The sequence below is a fragment of the Lodderomyces elongisporus genome, chromosome 6 (assembly GCF_030384665.1).
Source record: "Lodderomyces elongisporus chromosome 6, complete sequence".
Classification (NCBI taxonomy): domain Eukaryota; kingdom Fungi; phylum Ascomycota; class Pichiomycetes; order Serinales; family Debaryomycetaceae; genus Lodderomyces; species Lodderomyces elongisporus.
Window position 1 is genome coordinate 559,805 of NC_083678.1, and position 19,043 is coordinate 578,847.

The 19,043-nt window shown below is 35.8% G+C and overlaps 7 protein-coding genes across 7 annotated transcripts; 1 reads left to right on the top strand and 6 right to left on the bottom strand. All coding sequences in view use genetic code 12, as the record gives it.

The window, feature by feature from the left end:
* Positions 1-861: 861 nt before the first annotated feature.
* PVL30_004698 (uncharacterized protein) lies at positions 862-2,454 on the bottom strand (the record flags this gene model as incomplete). Its single annotated transcript, XM_001524792.2, has 1 exon — positions 862-2,454. The coding sequence occupies one exon, from the start codon at positions 2,452-2,454 to the stop codon at positions 862-864; it is 1,593 nt and encodes a 530-aa protein (XP_001524842.2).
* A 1,303-nt stretch (positions 2,455-3,757) lies between these two features.
* PVL30_004699 (uncharacterized protein) lies at positions 3,758-5,656 on the bottom strand (the record flags this gene model as incomplete). Its single annotated transcript, XM_001524793.2, has 1 exon — positions 3,758-5,656. The coding sequence occupies one exon, from the start codon at positions 5,654-5,656 to the stop codon at positions 3,758-3,760; it is 1,899 nt and encodes a 632-aa protein (XP_001524843.2).
* A 569-nt stretch (positions 5,657-6,225) lies between these two features.
* Positions 6,226-6,699, bottom strand: PVL30_004700 (uncharacterized protein; the record flags this gene model as incomplete). Its single annotated transcript, XM_001524794.2, has 1 exon — positions 6,226-6,699. One exon carries the CDS (start codon positions 6,697-6,699, stop codon positions 6,226-6,228), a length of 474 nt encoding a protein of 157 aa, XP_001524844.2.
* A 415-nt stretch (positions 6,700-7,114) lies between these two features.
* On the top strand, positions 7,115-7,828 carry PVL30_004701 (uncharacterized protein; the record flags this gene model as incomplete). Its single annotated transcript, XM_001524795.2, has 1 exon — positions 7,115-7,828. One exon carries the CDS (start codon positions 7,115-7,117, stop codon positions 7,826-7,828), a length of 714 nt encoding a protein of 237 aa, XP_001524845.2.
* Positions 7,829-9,520: 1,692 nt separating this feature from the next.
* On the bottom strand, positions 9,521-10,918 carry PVL30_004702 (uncharacterized protein; the record flags this gene model as incomplete). Its single annotated transcript, XM_001524796.2, has 1 exon — positions 9,521-10,918. The coding sequence occupies one exon, from the start codon at positions 10,916-10,918 to the stop codon at positions 9,521-9,523; it is 1,398 nt and encodes a 465-aa protein (XP_001524846.2).
* Positions 10,919-15,046: 4,128 nt separating this feature from the next.
* Positions 15,047-16,606, bottom strand: PVL30_004703 (uncharacterized protein; the record flags this gene model as incomplete). Its single annotated transcript, XM_001524797.2, has 1 exon — positions 15,047-16,606. One exon carries the CDS (start codon positions 16,604-16,606, stop codon positions 15,047-15,049), a length of 1,560 nt encoding a protein of 519 aa, XP_001524847.2.
* A 598-nt stretch (positions 16,607-17,204) lies between these two features.
* PVL30_004704 (uncharacterized protein) lies at positions 17,205-18,095 on the bottom strand (the record flags this gene model as incomplete). Its single annotated transcript, XM_001524798.1, has 1 exon — positions 17,205-18,095. The coding sequence occupies one exon, from the start codon at positions 18,093-18,095 to the stop codon at positions 17,205-17,207; it is 891 nt and encodes a 296-aa protein (XP_001524848.2).
* Between the last annotated feature and the right edge of the window lie 948 nt (positions 18,096-19,043).

Consider the following 19,043-nt stretch of genomic DNA (forward strand, 5'->3'; position numbering starts at 1 on the left):
ACAGATATAGAACTAGGATCCTAAAACAAAGTGAATATAGTGAGCATAGAGATGCACATTTTACAATAAAAGAACCGGGAAACGTTGACAAGAATACTGTTGATAAAAGAAAGAAAACTTACATTTGTAGTCTAAGACCAAATCCTGAACCCCAATATATATATATATATATATATATATGTATACCAAAATCTTACGTATTGTAGAGATTGAAAGTCAAGTCTTTTGCTGATAATAGGATATAGTGCTATTTCAGTGTTGGAACTATGTTGTGCAAAGGCGAAATGAGGAGGATGTTCAAATCAATGAAATGGGGAATAGTTGATTCACTCAATGATAAACTCTAGCCAACTAATCCATATTAGACCAGTTTGTGCATTATCATCCAACTTTGGAATGTTTTGAGCCCTTTGCTGATCGTCAATGCACATACTCGTTAAATACAGAATGAGCAAGTCAATATAGTATGGCGAACCTCATATTATCTGTAAACAAGAGCAAAAACCAAAAAACAAAATACGCAATCCAATCGCGTCTTGTCCATTACAATGAACAAAGGATGTAGTTCTGTTTTTAGTCTCTTATACCCCCCCCCCCCCCACCCAATTTATCAGATTCTATTTGAGACCCACCAACTCAAGTCCCAATGAACTTACCGTAACCTCACCAGTCTTTCTTCTTTCTCTGCCAAAAAACTATAACAAGTAGTTGTAAATTTCGACAATCATTCAATAATATAAATACACCGTTGACAAGTATAAAGCTATATACTCATTTGCTCAGCATCCAAAACCACCTCTATCATAAAAATGTACATAAACATGTATATAAACATATTTATAGTTTCACACTCACAAAGCATTAGTTCTCACCAGCTTCAAGTTTCCTCTTCTTTTCAACTCTCCTTTCAAACTCATCTCTTGTTTCACCTGCTCTCCATCTCAAATTATATGCAGGGTGGCTTTCCAAAACAAACCCTGCATCCTTCCTTTCAGCACCAAAAAGCTGTTCTCTAAACGTCAAGGGCGAGCCATCTGCGTGTCTTGGATAATCATCCCATACCAAACCTCGTTTTTGCAACTCGGGAATTAAATAATCAACCACATCCTCAAAGGTCTCCGGCTGCACAGCATAAGTGACATTGAACCCATCAACACCAGAAATATCAACCCATCGTTGAATCTCATCAGCTACAGACTCAGCTGTTCCATGGAAAACAGGACCCAAACCACCAACAGTGATTTGCTTAGCAATATGTTCTCTAGTCTTTCTCACTTCTTCGCTCTCACCAGGTGCCTTTTTGTTCCACAACTCCAAAAAGGATTTCACAGCATTGGTACCAACAGCAGTAATGTCTTCACCATAACCATATTGACTAATATCAATACCAGTCCAACCACTAAACAATGCTTGTGCTCCTTCAATGTCACCATAACTCTGGTATTCCTTGTACTTGGCATCTGCCTCCTCCTGAGTCGCACCAATAACCGGTGTAATCAATTGTAAAAACTTGATTGATCCCTCAGGTCTTCCAAACTTTTCTCTAGCAATCTTTTTAATATCCTTGATTTGCTTGCCCAATGCCTCGGGCGAGAACTGCGTGATAAACACAACCTCTGCATGCTGGGCAGCAAACAATTTCCCAGCTGAACTAGTGCCAGCTTGAATAATCACGGGTAATCTCTGCTTCAAATTTGGTTCAGCAACAAAGATTCCCGGCACTTTGAACCACTTGTCATCGTGTGCAATCTCTCTAATCTTTTCAGGGTTGGCAAACACTCCATCCTTCAACTCAACAGCATCATCACTCCACGAACTCAAAAACAACTTGTAAATAACATTTATATACTCCTCGGCACGTTCATATCTTTCATGATGCAAGGGTAAATCTTGACCATTCAAAAGGTTTCTAGAAGCACTATCCAAATATGAGCTAACAACATTCCATCCAATCCTACCTTGGGTCAAATGGTCCAAGCTAGCCAACCTTCTCGCAAGATGGTATGGATGCTCGCTAATTGTTGCAAAGGTAATACCAAAAGCCAAATTTTCAGTCACTGCAGCACTAGCAGAAATCACCGTTGAAGGCTCAATTGTAGGCAATTGGGCTCCAGAACTTGCTGCTGCGGTATAGTTACCAGGTCCATTGTAAACATCGTAGGGTCCCAAAACATCAGCAATAAATAAACCGTTGAATTTACCACGCTCAAGTAACTTTGATAATGAGGTCCAATACTCAATGGTATTGAACTGGCGTGACTTGTCACGTGGATGTTTCCACAACCCAGGAGCTTGAAGACCAGAACAACCCATCTCGAATGCAAAGAGCTTGATTTGCTTTTGGGAAGAAGTATTATCAGCAGGATTTTTGATGGTGGCTGTGGAGTCTAAACCACCGTTTTTTTTCTCACCATCAAAGGCTTTACCATTAGTCTGTGATTGCGTAGGAGCCATTATTGTACTTGAATGGTTGAATAAAGTGTTCTTTAATATCTTTAGTGGGCTTTATCTAACCAAATTTCCATAGAACTTTAAAACTCTTGTTGAAAAGAAAATAGAAAAAGAAAATGGACAGAATGATTTCAAACTGAAATATTTACTTATATTTATACAAGTTTCTCTAAATTTCAAAAGAATTTCAAAGAATTCAAAAAATTATATATTATACCTTTTTCTCTTCTTTTTTTGGCCATTTCGAAGGGTTTGTGTTGAGGACTAGTTTCAAATCATATGTGTGTGTATACGAATTTACATAATCAAGAGGAAAGTGGGAAGTGGGAAGTGGGAAGAGGGGGGGAGGCAGAGTAAGAAATGGTCAATTCAATTTCGTCATCTTGTACTAAAAAACAATTAAATAGACCATAGACAGCAAATTCCCGAGCCGCCGTGGTGCAAATATAATTGTGGAGATCCTTTTTTTTTTTTTTTGTTCTTGTTCTTTAATTCTCTTTTGCTCTTTTTCTCTCCAAGACTTTCTTTCAATGAGCCCTTATTGTCCTACTATGCAGATTTTCCATACAATTCTAACTGTGTGTCTCTTGTTTTTCAAGTTGTGGTTAGAATATATTATCTTGGATCTCGTGAAACAACAAAACTGTGGCGTCGATATTTTGAATAATCTTTTTGATCCTTTTCTTTTTTCTTTTTTTCTTTTTTCTTTTTTCTTTTTGTGTGAGATCACCCTTTGACGAATTTTGTTAACTAACCACGCTTTGTATACCAGTTGTAATTTACTTATTTATTTTATTTTATTTTCTTTGTTTCCAACTTTATTAGTCAAGTACTTGAGATCCCTTATTAACAATATTTTTTATTTCTAATAATAATCGATGAGCTTGATAATCATGTGTTCCAAGTAATCATAAAGTCAGATCCCCTTAATTGGATATCGATGAACTTTCCAGACTCAATGTACACAATCTTTTGTGCTGTACTCCTTTTTGTTTGTAACAAACGAATATATATTTTTTTTTTTTCAAATCAGGTGGGTGCAAAAAACTAAAAAAAAGCAACAATTCATGTGGTACAATATATGAACTTGATCACACAAGATATTATACATGCAAGAAATCGTACTTTGGAAATCGAGTATTTGAAACATTTACTCCATTTGTAATACAATTCTTACCATTATTCTTTTAAATTCACTTTATCACCAGTATATACATCTCTTTAGCACGTAAGTTAAAGAGGAGGAAACGTAACTTTACAAAAAAAAAGTAACTAAAAGAAAAGGAAAACAAAAACATTATATTATTTACAACCTCTCCTCTTGCAATTCACTACCATTCAGCTTGATAATGTTATAGCCCCAAAACCCAACAACATTCATTAACCCTACTCTCCAACCATTAAACAAACCCAATGATTTCACTCTCTGGAAAAGACTCAAGTTCCCATTTTCTGCATCTTCGAGAGATGGCAAGCCATTGAAATCCACAATCAAGTTTTCCTCAGGTTTCACAATTGTAATCACCTTCTTTAAATCATGCTTTTTATCTTGAAGCAAAAATGCAACTTGCTCTTTTCTCAACAAATTCTCCACGGGCAATTTGATAAAAAACTCACAGATTAGTGAAATGAGATTGACAAATGTGTAGATTGCAGGTGACGAGTAAGAGTCAATATTAAACTTGATGAAGAGAATGTATGGCGCCATTTTACGGAATATACTCGAACTCAATTGGTAAAGTGTAGTCAAAAGCACAATCGGAGTAGGAGGATGCTTCAAATAGTAAGTTGGAAAGTATCGAATCAGTTCACGCACCGACCTCGTATTTTGTAATAGGTCCTCTGCTGCCTGTTCAATCAAATCTTCCTTGCAATGTACACTACTTGAACCGCTAATTTGACCACCTTGACTGCCATTGCCAATCATACCATTCTTGTTAATGGGTAATGCATTATTCGGCTGTGTAATCATAAGCTTGACCCTGATCAAGTCCAATGGCATCAACGCCAATCCGGTCAACACACATGCACCAACAGAAAGCCACAATGACCTGAATGGGTCATTGGAGTGCGTCAAGTCAAGGAAAAAAGGGTCTGGGATACCCAAAAATGGAGAGAGGAATCCTGTGATCCATGCCTCGATTGTATGCGATAACGTTTGGTAAAAGAACGATGCATTGACACCACGGAAAAGTGCAAAGAAAGAATCCTTTTGGGTGATGGCAGAAATAATGTCAATAGTGTGTAACGACTTTGGTTGTATTTTGTACACCTTGAGTCTCTTTCTTGTACTCAATCTTTTCAATGCGGGTGGTCTAAACTCCCCTGATGAGTGCAGATGCAGATGCAGATGTAGTTGTAACTGTGAGGGTGATTGCAGTGATTGCAGTGATTGAAGGGGTTGAGTATTTGTTGCATTTGGATCTGCTGCTTGTGTCAATGGGTCATATGAGCTCAGAGGACTAGCCCAAACCAGTTGATCATTTTGAGGCTGAAAATAGTCAATTGGTTCATCCTCCTCTGCAAAATTGACAGTTGGAAAATGCGTACTTCCATCCTCATTCTTGTACTTGTTGCTGCTGATGTTGCTATTGCCAGTGGATGTGGTAGTTTTGGCCGTAGTATTGGTTGTACCATTATCACTGCTACCCACGCCACGTACAGAAGCTGCCGATGCACTATCTCTACTCTCCAATAATCTCTTGTTCCTAAGATCTTCCTTCTTCTTTTCCTTTATAATATTGAACTTGCCTACTTGCAACACCAATCGTGTTATCTCCAAAGGTTGCGCAATAAGAACTCGCAAATAACTCTTGACAAAGTTCCACAATAAATTCTTCACCAACTCGAGCAAGTTATTCGGATCAAAATACTCATTGAATTCTAGGTCATACAAATTTTTGTCACGAAATGAACCCGTTGTTGTAGAAGACCCGGAACCATAAATTCCAACGCCACCACCTTGTCGATCAAATGCTCTCCTTATTATACCTGGTTTTTGTAATCCACTAGCATTTTGGTTTACGGCATTTTCAATTGAGTTTGACGAAAGGTTAGTGGTGATTGGTTTATGTGCCTTTGGATCATACAATCCAACACCTTTTTTAAAGATGACGGGGTAACCCGCATCAAAAGTGTCGTGATCGTAATAAGGTCTCAACTGGTGAGGATCTAGCTTCCCGGAAGTCGACGAGAATGACGACATTGGAAATATATATATGTCACTTTCTGTTGATGTTGATGTTGTTGTTCCAAAAAGAAGCTGGTGATTTTTAGTAGATTATCTGATATAATTGGTGTGAGTGTATCTATATGTAAGAGTGTGAGAGTGAGAGTGTGAGTTTGAGTGTGTGTGTGTGTGTTTGCTTGCGTGCGTGCGTGCGTGCGTGCCTCCCCTTCCTCCTTGGTACTTTGGAAATTGTATTCCACTCTCTATTGATTATTCGCTTGCTTGCTCTTAACAGGCAAGTAATGTTGAGCCGCATCACTTGTGTCAAGTTCACAATATTAATTCAAATTTCATTCTACTTTAGAGGTAAATCTTCGTTGAGTACATTACTTGTTTCTGATTACGTTTTGTTAATATATAAGCATTCGAATATATATATACATATATATATGCATGTGTGTGTTTTTGGTACAATGGTTCCGACTTTAATAAAATGGCTAAAGTAGACAGGGACCAATGCACTTTTCAAGATAGTTTACACTATATTTTTATGTTTATAGCTTTCCTTTAATACTGTTATATTTTGACCTTCGCTAATTCTATCATCAATTCTCGCCTTCTTCCTCCAAACGATGCTGATATATAGATCTGGCTATTAGAAACTCGCCTAGATACTTCAATGGATCCTCGGGTCTTGCATGTCCCACTTCTTTTAAACCATCTAGTATATGCTGCGTCAAATGTTTATTCAAATACCTCCTCACCGATGAACCGCCAACAACCTCATGCAATGGCGGAAGGTTTGATGTTTCCACTATTTCTTGTTTGACAACAGGTTCCTGTGTCGGCTGTTGAACTTGAGGCTGTGGTGTTCTTTGTGGCGTGTCATTGGCGGTAACTTCCCCTTTTGTTAGCCCTTCCTCCATCTCCTGCTCCTCTTGCTTTATGTGCGAATCTTCAATTACCTCCTTCTCACCAACATTGGAGTCATCACCATTTTCACCTTTGACTTGAGTCGTACTCTCTGGAACTGGTGTTGCAGTTGGAGTTGGTTCCAGTATAATATCTTGCAAATTCATTTTAATTGTATGTTCTTTGGTGGATTACAGGTGCACGTAAAAGAATTATTGTAACTGAAAGTGAATTGGCCGCGTTTTGGAAAAGAGTATCAATGGAAAACCAAGAAAATCGAAAAACCAAAAAATACTTGTACTCCAGCCTGTGCACCAGCCTGTATTTCAACTTGTTCACCGCTACCCTTTGTCCGTACCCATTCCTTTCTCCACGCTTCTCCTTCCTCTTTACATACAAACACACAAGCACATAAACATACACCCACAAAACTAGCAAGAATCGCATAGGAATCGCACAGGAATCGCACAGGAATCGCAAAAGACTGCTGTAAATAACTGAAAGCAACTACATCAAACAAGTACATCTATACGTTTCCCCGCCCCCCCCCCCCCCCCACTTTTAACTTCACCAATATCAATCATGGATCCATTTAATGAAGTGAAAGATGAGGCAGAGAGCACCATCAAGCAATTGGAATCAATCATTGCAAAACGCCTGCTGCTGAACCAACCTCCATCATTGGAACAAATACAGGACTTTGAAAACAATCTTCAAGAAATGCGTGAGCTACAAGAGGACTTCAGAGGCACTTTGGAAATGAGCTCAGCTGAACCAGAAAGGTTCAATCTCACGCCCCTGGATATACGTCAACGACAGAATATAATCAACAATTTTGAGAAACGAATATCCCAACTTGAACAAAAATGGGAAAAGAGTAAGCAACGTGACCCAACACGCGAAGTCACAACCATGTCTAATCGAATAAGCCAAGATGGAGAAAACCCGTTTGCTGCCGCAGCTACCGACTTTGAGGATTTAGACTCGGGTGCGGCCATGACAAACTACCAGCAACAGGAAATGATTGAGGAACAAGACAATCAATTGGATGATATACATAAAACTATGATGAACTTGAACCAGCAGGCTGCAATGATGGGCGATGAATTGGAAGATCAAGCATTTATGCTCGATGAGTTGGATTATGAATTGGACCATACCGGAAACAAGCTACAAAGGGGAATGAAGAGATTGAATGTGTTTATCGAGCGAAATAAAGAAACTGCAAGTAATTGGTGCATTGGGATATTGGTGGTGGCATTGGTGTTATTGCTTGTCTTGCTTATTGTAGCATAAAAGAATAGAACTGGTTTAATTCTAGTGAACATGGCTTTTGACATGACTATTTAAAAATGTGTGGATTTCATTATATAAAATAAAGTCCAGTTATAATTGTTTGATAATAGGTTTAGATGTTTGACTCAAAAGTCTATATTCTTTTCTTCATGTAGACAATAAGCACATCAACATCAGCATGAACAGTGTCGAAAGCAGCAGAAACAACTGAACTAGCAGAAATAATTGAGCTAGCAGAAACAATTGAAGAAGCAAAAGTAACTAAAGCTACACACATCTACATCCACCTAGTTTGTAATTTTGTTGCTGCTATACAATTATCATGTTGAACTAGCATAATTCAATTGTATATATTGTGGCAAGTAAACCGGTAAAACCATTTGTTACAAATAGTGACTACTCATTTCATATGCTGAAAAGAAATCATTCACTAACCAAATAGCTATCAAAGGAAATCATCAACAGGGGTAGATCTTCGCTAAACGCACGTTCCATCAATACAGCATATTACTGTTCTAGTATACCTCAACTAGATTTCTATCAATACACAAGAGCTAATACTATGTCAAAAAAAGAAAAGGAGAGGGGAAAGAAAAACATACAACAGAAAAACAGTCTCTGAATCCAAACACGTAAATTTACATTTAAATCCAAGAAAGCTGAAAAAAAAGTAAAGGAGCAAAAAGTTTTTTTTGCTCCCATTATTAATAAAGTGTGGTAGTTTTCAATGTAGCATTTTTTAGAGACAATAAAGTATAATCTCATGAAAGAAAACTCAAAATCCATTAGTGCTACATCGATCTTGTATTTCATGCCCATTCTTATCCAAACTCTTTTATAATTATCTAGATCCTGCTTGTTTTATCAACATTGAGATTAACTTTATTATTTCTTGATTGTAACTCAAAATTATCAAGCTTTGCAAGTTTAAGCCCACAGACACGACAAACTTTATAAATTTGCATTTTTAAATAATATTTTTAATGTAAGGTCACATGTGCTTAAAAGTGTTTGTCTCTTAAAGCTTGCCTGTGAGAATATATCACGTACTAAACTCAATTGTAGGGATCAGTGTTGAATTTTCTCTCTGAGCTCCTTTTTGACAGCAATAACAAAACTTGCAATTTAAAAACAACTGAAATTTATATCTATCAGAACAACGTTTAGTAGATATGATCTAATGATAAATAGTAATTGCGGTAGCTTACAGCTTGCACTCTGTTCAGTTTAGACTATCAAGGAAATAGGAAACAGGAAACGAACTGATTGCTTTATTTTTCCACCTTTATGTTCATTTCTTTTTTTCCCCTTTTTTCACGAAGAAAAACTGTCGCATATGACATTAATTATCAAATGCCCGTTTAAACATTCAATTTAAATTTGAACTAAAAGCAATATAAGAAAAAAGCTTGATTTATTTGTCTGTAGGTTTTCAAATAAAAAGGGGAAAAAAGATCTTGAAAACCATATATTTGTTGTTGCTCGGTTAATCTTGCCACTGCCAATACCTAATATAACACAAATCATGCATCAATAAGTGGCTGCGAAAACAATAACGAAATTGTAAAACAAAACCAAAATCGAACTCGAATTTGAAGAAAATAAACAAATAAATAAAGGTGCATTACCTATGACTTATCAGAAATGAGATTTTGAAAGACTTTTTGAATTAAACCCTATAATGGATTCAGTTCAAACTTTTTGCATTATGGAACGCACAATTTTTTCTTCCAAATTTAAAATTGGAATTTGCTCCAATACTTGAAAGTATGCCCCTTTCAATGCCTCGTCTAACTCTTCAAACTCTACCCGCATAGTATCTATTATCTTGTGAGAGTTTGTATCACCTCTAGTTATATCAGTGAGAAAATTCGAAAATTCTGAAAGACAGTCACGATATAAAGCAAAAACATCAAATGACTTTATAAAATCAGTTCTTGCATATGTTGGGATATCACGAAAATTATTCTTGATGCTGCTTATCTCTTGACCCATTTTTTCTGCGCATATACGCAAAAATTGGATCGTAGACTTGTAACATTGAACTTTAGATAATCCAATGGTTCCTCCCGCGACAACCTGATCCACAAAGTGGTCAATTTCCCGTAAAAACTTTGCAGATGTTGTATTTGTATCCCGTTGTTGTTGTTGTTGTTGCTGTTGTTGTTGTTGTTGCTGTTGTTGCTGGTGGTGCTCTGATAATTGTAAATGAGAGAGTGACTCTTGCAACAGCTTTTCCTTTGCTTGCAGTAGTAATTGAGTTTCGTGAATAATTCTCTGAAATTGGCCAAGTACTTTTAAAACATGGGGAATAAAGTCAAGATGAGCAGTTAAATACTCCATCAAATCTATAATTTTAATCTCTTGATCGGTGAATGAATTAGAACTAGAGTCCCCCTCGTCTGCCAATATTCTTTGTAAAATTGAGTTTTGTAAATTGTTATACTTTGTCCGATTTGTATCAATAATGATTGTAGTTTTCTCCATATACAAACCAAAAATCGTAAAGTCTTGACTAAAAGGATACTTTGCTGTTATGGTTTCTGTAATGTGTAGATATTGAGCCATGACTTGATCCAGCACTGGGTAAGAATATGACGATAACTCGGCAATCTTATGCTCAGCAATTTCGTAACTTAACGATGTTATCTTTTGCAACTCTCGATGTTGTGTGATTAACAAATTTATTGTCTTGTCAATTGACTGCTTTAAAATGAAATGGTTGATTAACAGTTTCTTTAAAGGACAAGAACATTGATAAACGTTACGAATTTGTCTCTCAAGTAAAATAATCTTTTCAATAACATCCTCTAAAGCTTGATTATGGACCTCCAAATTATGGTGTAAGAAATGCGACTTGCTAATCTGATCTCTATACTTTGTAATTAAACTCACAGTATCGTTTAAAGCTTCAAGGTCTTTAGTACTGAGATCTAGAAAATTAAGATTCCGCGTTCTAAAAATGGATTGATTTTGAATGTAGGATGAAATCTCAATGGTGAAATTCAAAATATGCAACTCGAGTTTCAATACATAGTCGAGTAATATCACAAACGCTTGTAGTGATTCTTCTTGTGACGATACAGTCATTTCTTAATAGGGTAAAAAGGTCCCTTCTTTTGTTGTCTTTCAAGTTGGTGTAGACCTAACTACTTTCGTTACTCCAACTCGCTTAATTCAGGCTGCCAAAACTTCCGCAATATTAATTTATAGTTATACTTATAATTATAATTATATTTGTTTTTGTATGTTGTTGATGACAACCTAGATTGTCTTTTTTTAATATTTGTGGTTGCTTAACTGTACCTTTCATTAGTCTTATTTCGTACACCTACCGTCAAGGTAATAACAACTGGAAAAGCTATTTGCAATAGCTTGGTTTAGGATAGGACTTTTCTATCTTTTTTAAAATATTTTTTTGGGGCTAAGAATTAGGAACCCAAAAAAAAAACCAAACAATAATAATAATGGAAGGGATAATTTAAGAGCCAAATTATCAAAACAGGAATTCTAGTGTCTCTATTATACTTGTACTCATTACATCAAAAACCAAAAAGAAGAGAAAAGGAAGTTACATATATATATATATATATATATATATTCCAAAAAAAAAGAGAGAACTGACTGTGTTCAGAGGCAACAAGAGAAAACTGCTCTCCAGAGTTCATTTTGGGAAACAATCTGTTCAGTTGATTTACTTCGGTTCCTTATTTTTTTTCTTCCTCTTCTTCTTCTTCTTCTGCTTCTTGACCTGAGAAATCCATGATGTTTGTCTTATATGCAAGCTACTTGTTTCACCTCACATGAAAGTACCGTCACTAATAACCAATAGTAAAGCTACTACTTCTTATATGACGGGTAAACAGTATTGCCATCAATAGGGCAGTTCGAATTACAAGTGCATGTAGTGCATCAGATTCGGGACGAATGATTGCGATGTAATAGAAACAAGCTGTCACATCATTTTTGAACAGAAGTATCTTTTTCTTTTTCAGAGAAACTTGCTGTGACTCTATCCAATTATTATATCCTCTTTTTTTTTGTTCAAATACCAACAGGCACAACCTTCCCTTCCCTCACTACCGGCCCCTGGTTCTTACCTTGCTTTCCCCTCAAATAAATAGCACGAGGGAAAACTTTCATCAACAACTGACAGAGTTCAATTCTAACAAATACCAAGAAAATCAATGAAAGCACCAAAATAAACCAAGCCAAGCTGATTTTTAAAATATCTTTTCCAAGCCATCCACCACTATCCACCGCTATCCACCACCATCGTCATCTTTTTTTCACTTTCTTTTGCTTTTTTTTTCTTTCGTTCTATTTTTTTTTATTTTGTTTTTTTGCATCTGACATTTCCGGATATAGATGACTTAGAGTGCTGGGCAATTACAATTGGCGAAATGCATTGCCACGGAACCGGTGGCGCAATCACTCGGCTATAGTTGACATTGAATCTAATGGACCCGCTTATAAGTAACGAATCGAAGATAGACAAGAACAAATAAACGGGGGCTTTTTTTTTGCAACAATTATTACGCACCTTAGATGCAAGTCGAAACGGATAATTCATTCACCTCTTTTTTTCATTGGCTTTCTTTTCTTTTTATTTTTTTTTCCTTTCTGCATTCATTTGAACATTGCCATCAATTTCGTTTCTCTTTGATTCGTGATTATATGCATTTATTTTGTCTTTTTTTCATTATAGATCAAAATCTATAGCAAAAATCTTGATCGTGTTGAAGGAGAGGCGAGTGGGAAGAGGGGAGATGTGTTTTCTTAATTTTGAGTTGATTGAAATTGCCACTAAACGGATCAACAGAACAAAATGAAAAGGAGCATTGGTATAATTTTCAATACCAGGTTTGATAGTCAAGGGAATGTCGATTTTCAAGGTCGACTGCAAACGCAAAAAAAAAAAAAATTTGATTTGTCGAGTAAAATACGGCAGCTATTGGTTTCGAAAATTGAGTTCTTCTATTGAAATTGAGAAACCTCTGATTTTTCACGTCGTTGCGGAGAAAATAGGTTTAATTTTGAATGAAAAAAGTATCTAATTATATATTCATTTCAATCAGGTTAGGTTCCTTGTTGAACAATAGCATTCATCTACCACTTCTTCTCATTCTTCTTCTTCTTTTTCTTCCACCTCAACACTTTCGCAATGAAATCTAATCTATGTGATTAAAATCGAGTCCTAAATAATGGAGATGGCGACATTAGCATTATTGTAGAAACTGCAATAATGTTCTAATCCTCAATTTCAATTTATTTTTTTGATATTTTAAAGTTTTGTTGCTATGAAGTTTCGCGAACTAGATCAAACAAGTTATGAAAAGCAACAACACAGAAGTGCATCCTCTGGGACCTAATTTGATAAAGCTCTTCTCCTTGCAAAAGTTTTTTGCTTCTTTTTTTTTTCTGAAGAAAACTTTCAATTAATAGACTGTATAGCATTATTAGACAATAATGTAACTTGTTGGTTTAAACCCTTACAACACCATGGTTTAAAAAGTTTAATTTGTGTTTTTAATTATTGTTTAGTTTTGCATCCTTTTTTTTCATTCTCCGTAATTGTGTTTCTCTTTTTTAACTTTGAGGATTGTTGGCTTTGCAACCACGACCAAACCGAATAAGATGTGGCGAATTAAATAGCACATAACCTTTTTTTTCTCAAATAGATGAAAAACATACAAACAGTTTTCCTTAATCTTGGTTTTGAAAACCACAAGTTTTGGAAGAATGCTTTCTAAATTAATTCAATTTCCAAATGGAGCAAGCCAACCATAATCCAACAACTTAGTTTGTTTTTAATTATGCATCGATGAATCATGGGTTCTAAATTTTTGTTTCATCAATGTAACTGCCCAATTATATTATCAATCACGATCTATTATTTCATTGATCCCTCTCTATTATCACTAAACGCCCCGCCCCCCCCCCCCCCCCCCCGTTAAAAAAAAGGAAACTCTGTTATCTCAACAAGCTAAGAAAGTAGATAAACCATAATAAGTAAAATTCATGAATCTGCTTGAGATGACTTCAAGTGCTTTTCATGTCTTCGAGGTAAATCACTCACATTCAGTATTGTTTACCCATTTATTATGTCGAGGGAAGAGTTATCAATCCACCATATAAGACAAGTAATCAACCAAAAGAATTATGAATTTGCTTAAATGTGGCTGATGAATTGGTCCAAATTTGACAATTGTTCCTATCTTTTATGAACATAGCAGCATGTTGGTATTCTGGTTGCAGCCAATTTAAAGTTTAAATATTTTAAGGTATAAAATTTATTGTGCTATAATAATTTCCTCCACTTGCAAATCGTTTCCCTCTTTGTTCTTGGTCCTAATTTTGGCTTGACCTTAATTTGATCATAAAATGAAACCCGCCAATGATGTAGCAAATTGCACAAAAGTATCGTATTTAATAATCACACCAATCGCATACAATGATGTAAGCAGATAGCATTGCCAACTAGAAAGGATTTTGTGAGGTTAAGTGGTGGGTGGGAATAAGCTTTTTTGTTTTATTTTCTCCTTCTCAAAGTAAAGCCAAATGAAGCATAAACTATTCATACTAATCAACCAGAGATTAATATAAAAAGATAGAAAACACAATTCAATCCAATTCTAAAAGCAGCATCAACAACTGCTTCTTAAAAAAAAATTGTGCAATATATTTTGGATATACAATTATAGTGGTGATTCATTCTGCATGCTATAAATGCACTATTTAGCTGTAAAAGATAGCTTATGGCCAATAAATTCCCATTTTTCTACTTGCATTAAAAAATGATGGCACGTGAATCAAAAGTTAAAAGGGAGACAGAGTAAAAAACAAAAAAGAGGGTAATGGTGGGAGGGGGGGAAGGACCGTGGGGAACGATAGTTGTAGTAAGCGCCAAGCAGCGAAAATATAGAAAACTCTTGAAAAAAAAAAATTATACCCAGAGTGTACTCTTCGTGTCAACTACAACAACTTTTATCAAAAAAACTAAACATAAAAATCTATTTTTTCTTCTTTAAATTCCTATATCGAAAAGTTCCTAATTAATCTCCGTCTTCTTTTTTTTTTCACTTTTTTCACATTTTTCGTTTGTTTTCGTTTCCCTATTTTTTTTTTCATTTTCCTATACTATGAATATCTATTTAAATGTTTGTTTTAAACGATTTTAAAATGGCGTTCTGCTTATATCAATGCAAATTGTCAATTTCACCAAACATAACTTTTAGTCGTTTCGCTTCGGCGGTACTCCAATCCCATAGATTCAATTATCCCGTCCCAATATTGGAGTTTGATTGTAAATAAATTTTTATGGCGTAATATTCTCATCCCCAGTTCTGTGCTTTCTTTATCAAGTTTTCTGAGGTGGATGCTTATGAGCTCTGACAATACCTTCTTCCTTTCCTTTACGTTGGTGAATTGCAGGTGTTGACGCAAACCTATATCAATATTACAGTCTGATGGGTAATTAAAATACAACAGATTCGTTCTTTCATCAATTACCAGAAGTTCTCTCAATGATGTAAGCCATTTCAGCATACACGTAACATAATCCAAAATAAAAGCTCGTAACACATACATATTCTCATTGGGATCCATATCCAGGACACAACTGTATGTAAGATCGGAAGCTAATGCATAAGCTTCGAATTGAAAGTCCACCAAGCTATTAAGGGCAACTCTATAAGTTGTTACTTTGGTCATACCCTCTGTACCTCCAGATATTAATGCCTCAATCGCTGGGGAAAAGATATCTCTGCACCTTTCAACTATTCCCTCCCATATCTTGAAGTTATTGATTTTTGAAGTTGAGGGAATTACATTATTCGATTCGTGCCTTTCAATCAATTCAAATTTATCAATTATTTCCCCGTATTGGGCAAATAACTTTAAAAGCTTGGTGGCTAAATCAATTTGCCTGGTTACGCATTTAGTAAAATGCAAATTATTCCTTTCATTTGGTGTTAGCATTCTAAGTTTTTTACCCTTTTCAGCTTGAGATATTTGCAGAATGATTGTATTGGAATAGTCATCAGCATCGTAGAACATCACTCGAATTTCATGTGATGTTTTGAGCAATGCCAATTTGTAAAGCGTCATTTCAATCTCTGGTAGGTGTGCTGCACGGCATTGTTGTGAATAATCATGATAAGTTGCACTGCTCTTTGCAATCTTGGGGAACTTGTACCTATTCAAGATCTCGAGCCAGTGCTTTAGCTCTTTATCAGTCATAATAAATGGCTTTTCTATTGTTTCATTGGCTAATTTATGGTTAAGTAGAGCAGATAGTTTTGTAATGTATTGCAAAGTGTCCTGCACTTCATTACTCAATATGAATACATGGATAATGGATTGCAATATATAGTCTTGTGAGTTTGATAACTTTGTGGTAATTTGCACGATTCTGTCAATCTCCTCTTGTACAAATTGGTGTATTGTTGAAAAAATCCGAAATGATAATTTAAACAGAGTCAAGTTCTTAACTTTTTGTGAGTATTTTGTGGAAAGTGATAAAAGACGATCTAATTTAGTTTTTTCGTCATCTGTATTGTAATATAGTTGAATTGATGATACGGGCGACGCAAGATAAGCTGCCTTTCTAATAAACAAGGTGGTGTTGTAAATGTAGTTGAGAATATGAATTTCAATCCTAAAGAGTAAATCCACTAGCTGTGTCTCCTGTTCTCGTACCAGACTTGAAGCTGTTTCATTCTTAGATGTGCCATCTTCAACTGTCTTGTCTTTGGTTGCTGATTCCGACGCAGCCATTATGCTTGTTTATATGTATATATATATATATATATATATATAAGGATTTGGAAAAATGTGTTTATGCGTGCGTGTTTAAATTTAACATCAGAGTATTTCACCCTCAACATTTACGATCAGTTTTTTTTTTAATGGTCTTCTTCTTCAACTTTATTTATGCAATCAGAGGCTGTAATGATATTGAGAATTACGTCACGTGCAAAAAAAACCGACATAATCAGCTAACCTCTCGTGTATGTATAAGTGCACATATACAAACAGATTAATATACACAGCTCCAGGAAATAAAACATGCAGAGAAAAAAAGAGTTTAGCTAGTTAGCACCTAGGCTTGAATTTAGGAAAGCTAAATGCTAGTTTTTTCTTTCTTTAGTTGCTTTCTTTACTTCTTTTTTCTTCAACCTGAAGATCGATTGAGATATAGATACTTACAATCTCATCTAAATATACTTGGTAAATGAAGAAAAATCCCAAAAAAAAAAAAATAAATAAATAAAAAAAGCCAGAAGCAAGACAAAGTAAGCAAATTCCTCTTACAATCGTTTTCTCCTTCTTCTTTTTTTTTTTGCTTTGTGCTTTCTTCTTCTTTTCGTAACATTTACCCTTCTTGGGCGTACCCCAATTCTACACCGTCAAACTCCTTAGCCAAATCGACCAATTTTTGCTTAAGCATCTCCAATTGCTCATTCTTTGGTTCAAGTCTAGGTAACCATTCGGCAACTCCGTGTTGCAAAACACCCTTTGCTCTACTCTTGCCGTGTACAACATTTCCATATGACCCATGAACAGTTAATCTTTTTTGCGTTGAGTCATACTTGGCTCTATGGAGGATATTGTTGTTGTAGAACACTATATCACCAGGGTGTAGATCAACAACGAGTTCCCCAGAAATGTGTTCTTTTCTTCTACTAGGGTCAACCGTTTTCTCTCTTTCTTCCTCGGTTCTCAATCTCTTGTGTGAACCGGGAATAACAATTAAGCAAGAGTCTTCAGTAAGTGCGAGGTTAAATTGTGCTCCAGCAAAAGGTTCAACATTGAGTAGTTCTTGTTGCTCTTGTTCAGGCGTGACTTCAGGCTTGATTGTGTCCCTATGCCAATCCAATTCGAAATCCGTAAGTGGATTGATTAACATGTTCAACAACTCCATAGATATCTGCAGCTTATCGATTTGTAAGATATCCGAGACCACAGCTAACATCTTATCGTTTGCATACAAGTCATGGAATGGTGTCGACAAGTTTTGAGGCAAGTCTGGGTGGAGTAAACCCGAGATTCCCCAAATGTCGGGACTGAAGTTCTTGGGCCATGGTGGGAACTGTTTACCACGCGTTCTTACATGTGGCCATTTTCCTTCGCGGGCATACTCCACAACCGCTTCTGTAGCTGCAACGTATGTTTTGATCTCGTTCTCTGTGAGAAAGTTGCGTATGACTGTGTAGCCAGTCTCATTGATTTCATCGTGGTGTTTGTGAGGAATTGGCACGGGCATTATAGTTTAAAATTAGTTTTATGAGTCAGCTTTGAGCTTTAGTTTGAATTTGAGTTGATAAGTACTTTGTATTTTGCTTTTGTTTTTTTTTTCCCTTTTTGATGGTTCAGTTCTGCTCGAGCATCAAATAGTGGTGGCTGATGGTGGTTATTTATAATGATTTTTGAAGCGAAAGGAGAGTCAGCAAATGTAACGAGTAGAACTAGAAATTGAAAGTAAAAGTGAAAGCAAAAGTGAAGTTAAGAGAAGAGATAGAGCTAATCTCCTTAGCTATCTAAAGATTGCATCAGATGGATGCATAATGGGGGGTGGGGGACAGGCAAAGTGTAGTACGTTATGACCCCGGAATCTAAATACTAAGGGTCAAGTGCGGAATTTCATTAAAATTGGGGTTTTTCCTTCTCCAATCTTCCTTCTTGTTTTGTTATTTTTTTTTTCTTCCTTTGGGGTGGATTGAAAATGTAACATTGTTTCATCGGATGCAACCAACCAAAAATAAAAAATAAAAAATAAAAGAAAATAAAATTAAAAATAAAAATAAAAGAATATAAACTACAACAAAATGACATACAAATCATCACATCTCATTAATTTATGCAATTCTACACAAAACTGATAAAAGACTGGGGTTGGTTATGCACTTTACCTTAGCCATTCGAAAATGTAACTAGATGGCATTGGAGGAAACTGGATACCAAGTTCGTTCTTGTGTGTGGGGGGGGGACGTGATAAATGTGGTGTGGAGGTAGTCTACAAGGCAGAAAAAAAAATCTTGAAAAGATCTTTGTTCGTATGTTCAATATACTTCTTTTACACTCGCTCTAGTTGTTCAGTGTGTCACCAAAGCAGAAGGTAGCCAAACCTCATAATTTATTTTCTATTCTTTTTTTTTGTTTGCTTTTCTTGTTTGTTTTCTATTTTTAATTTCGTTGGTACAAACGTGTCTCC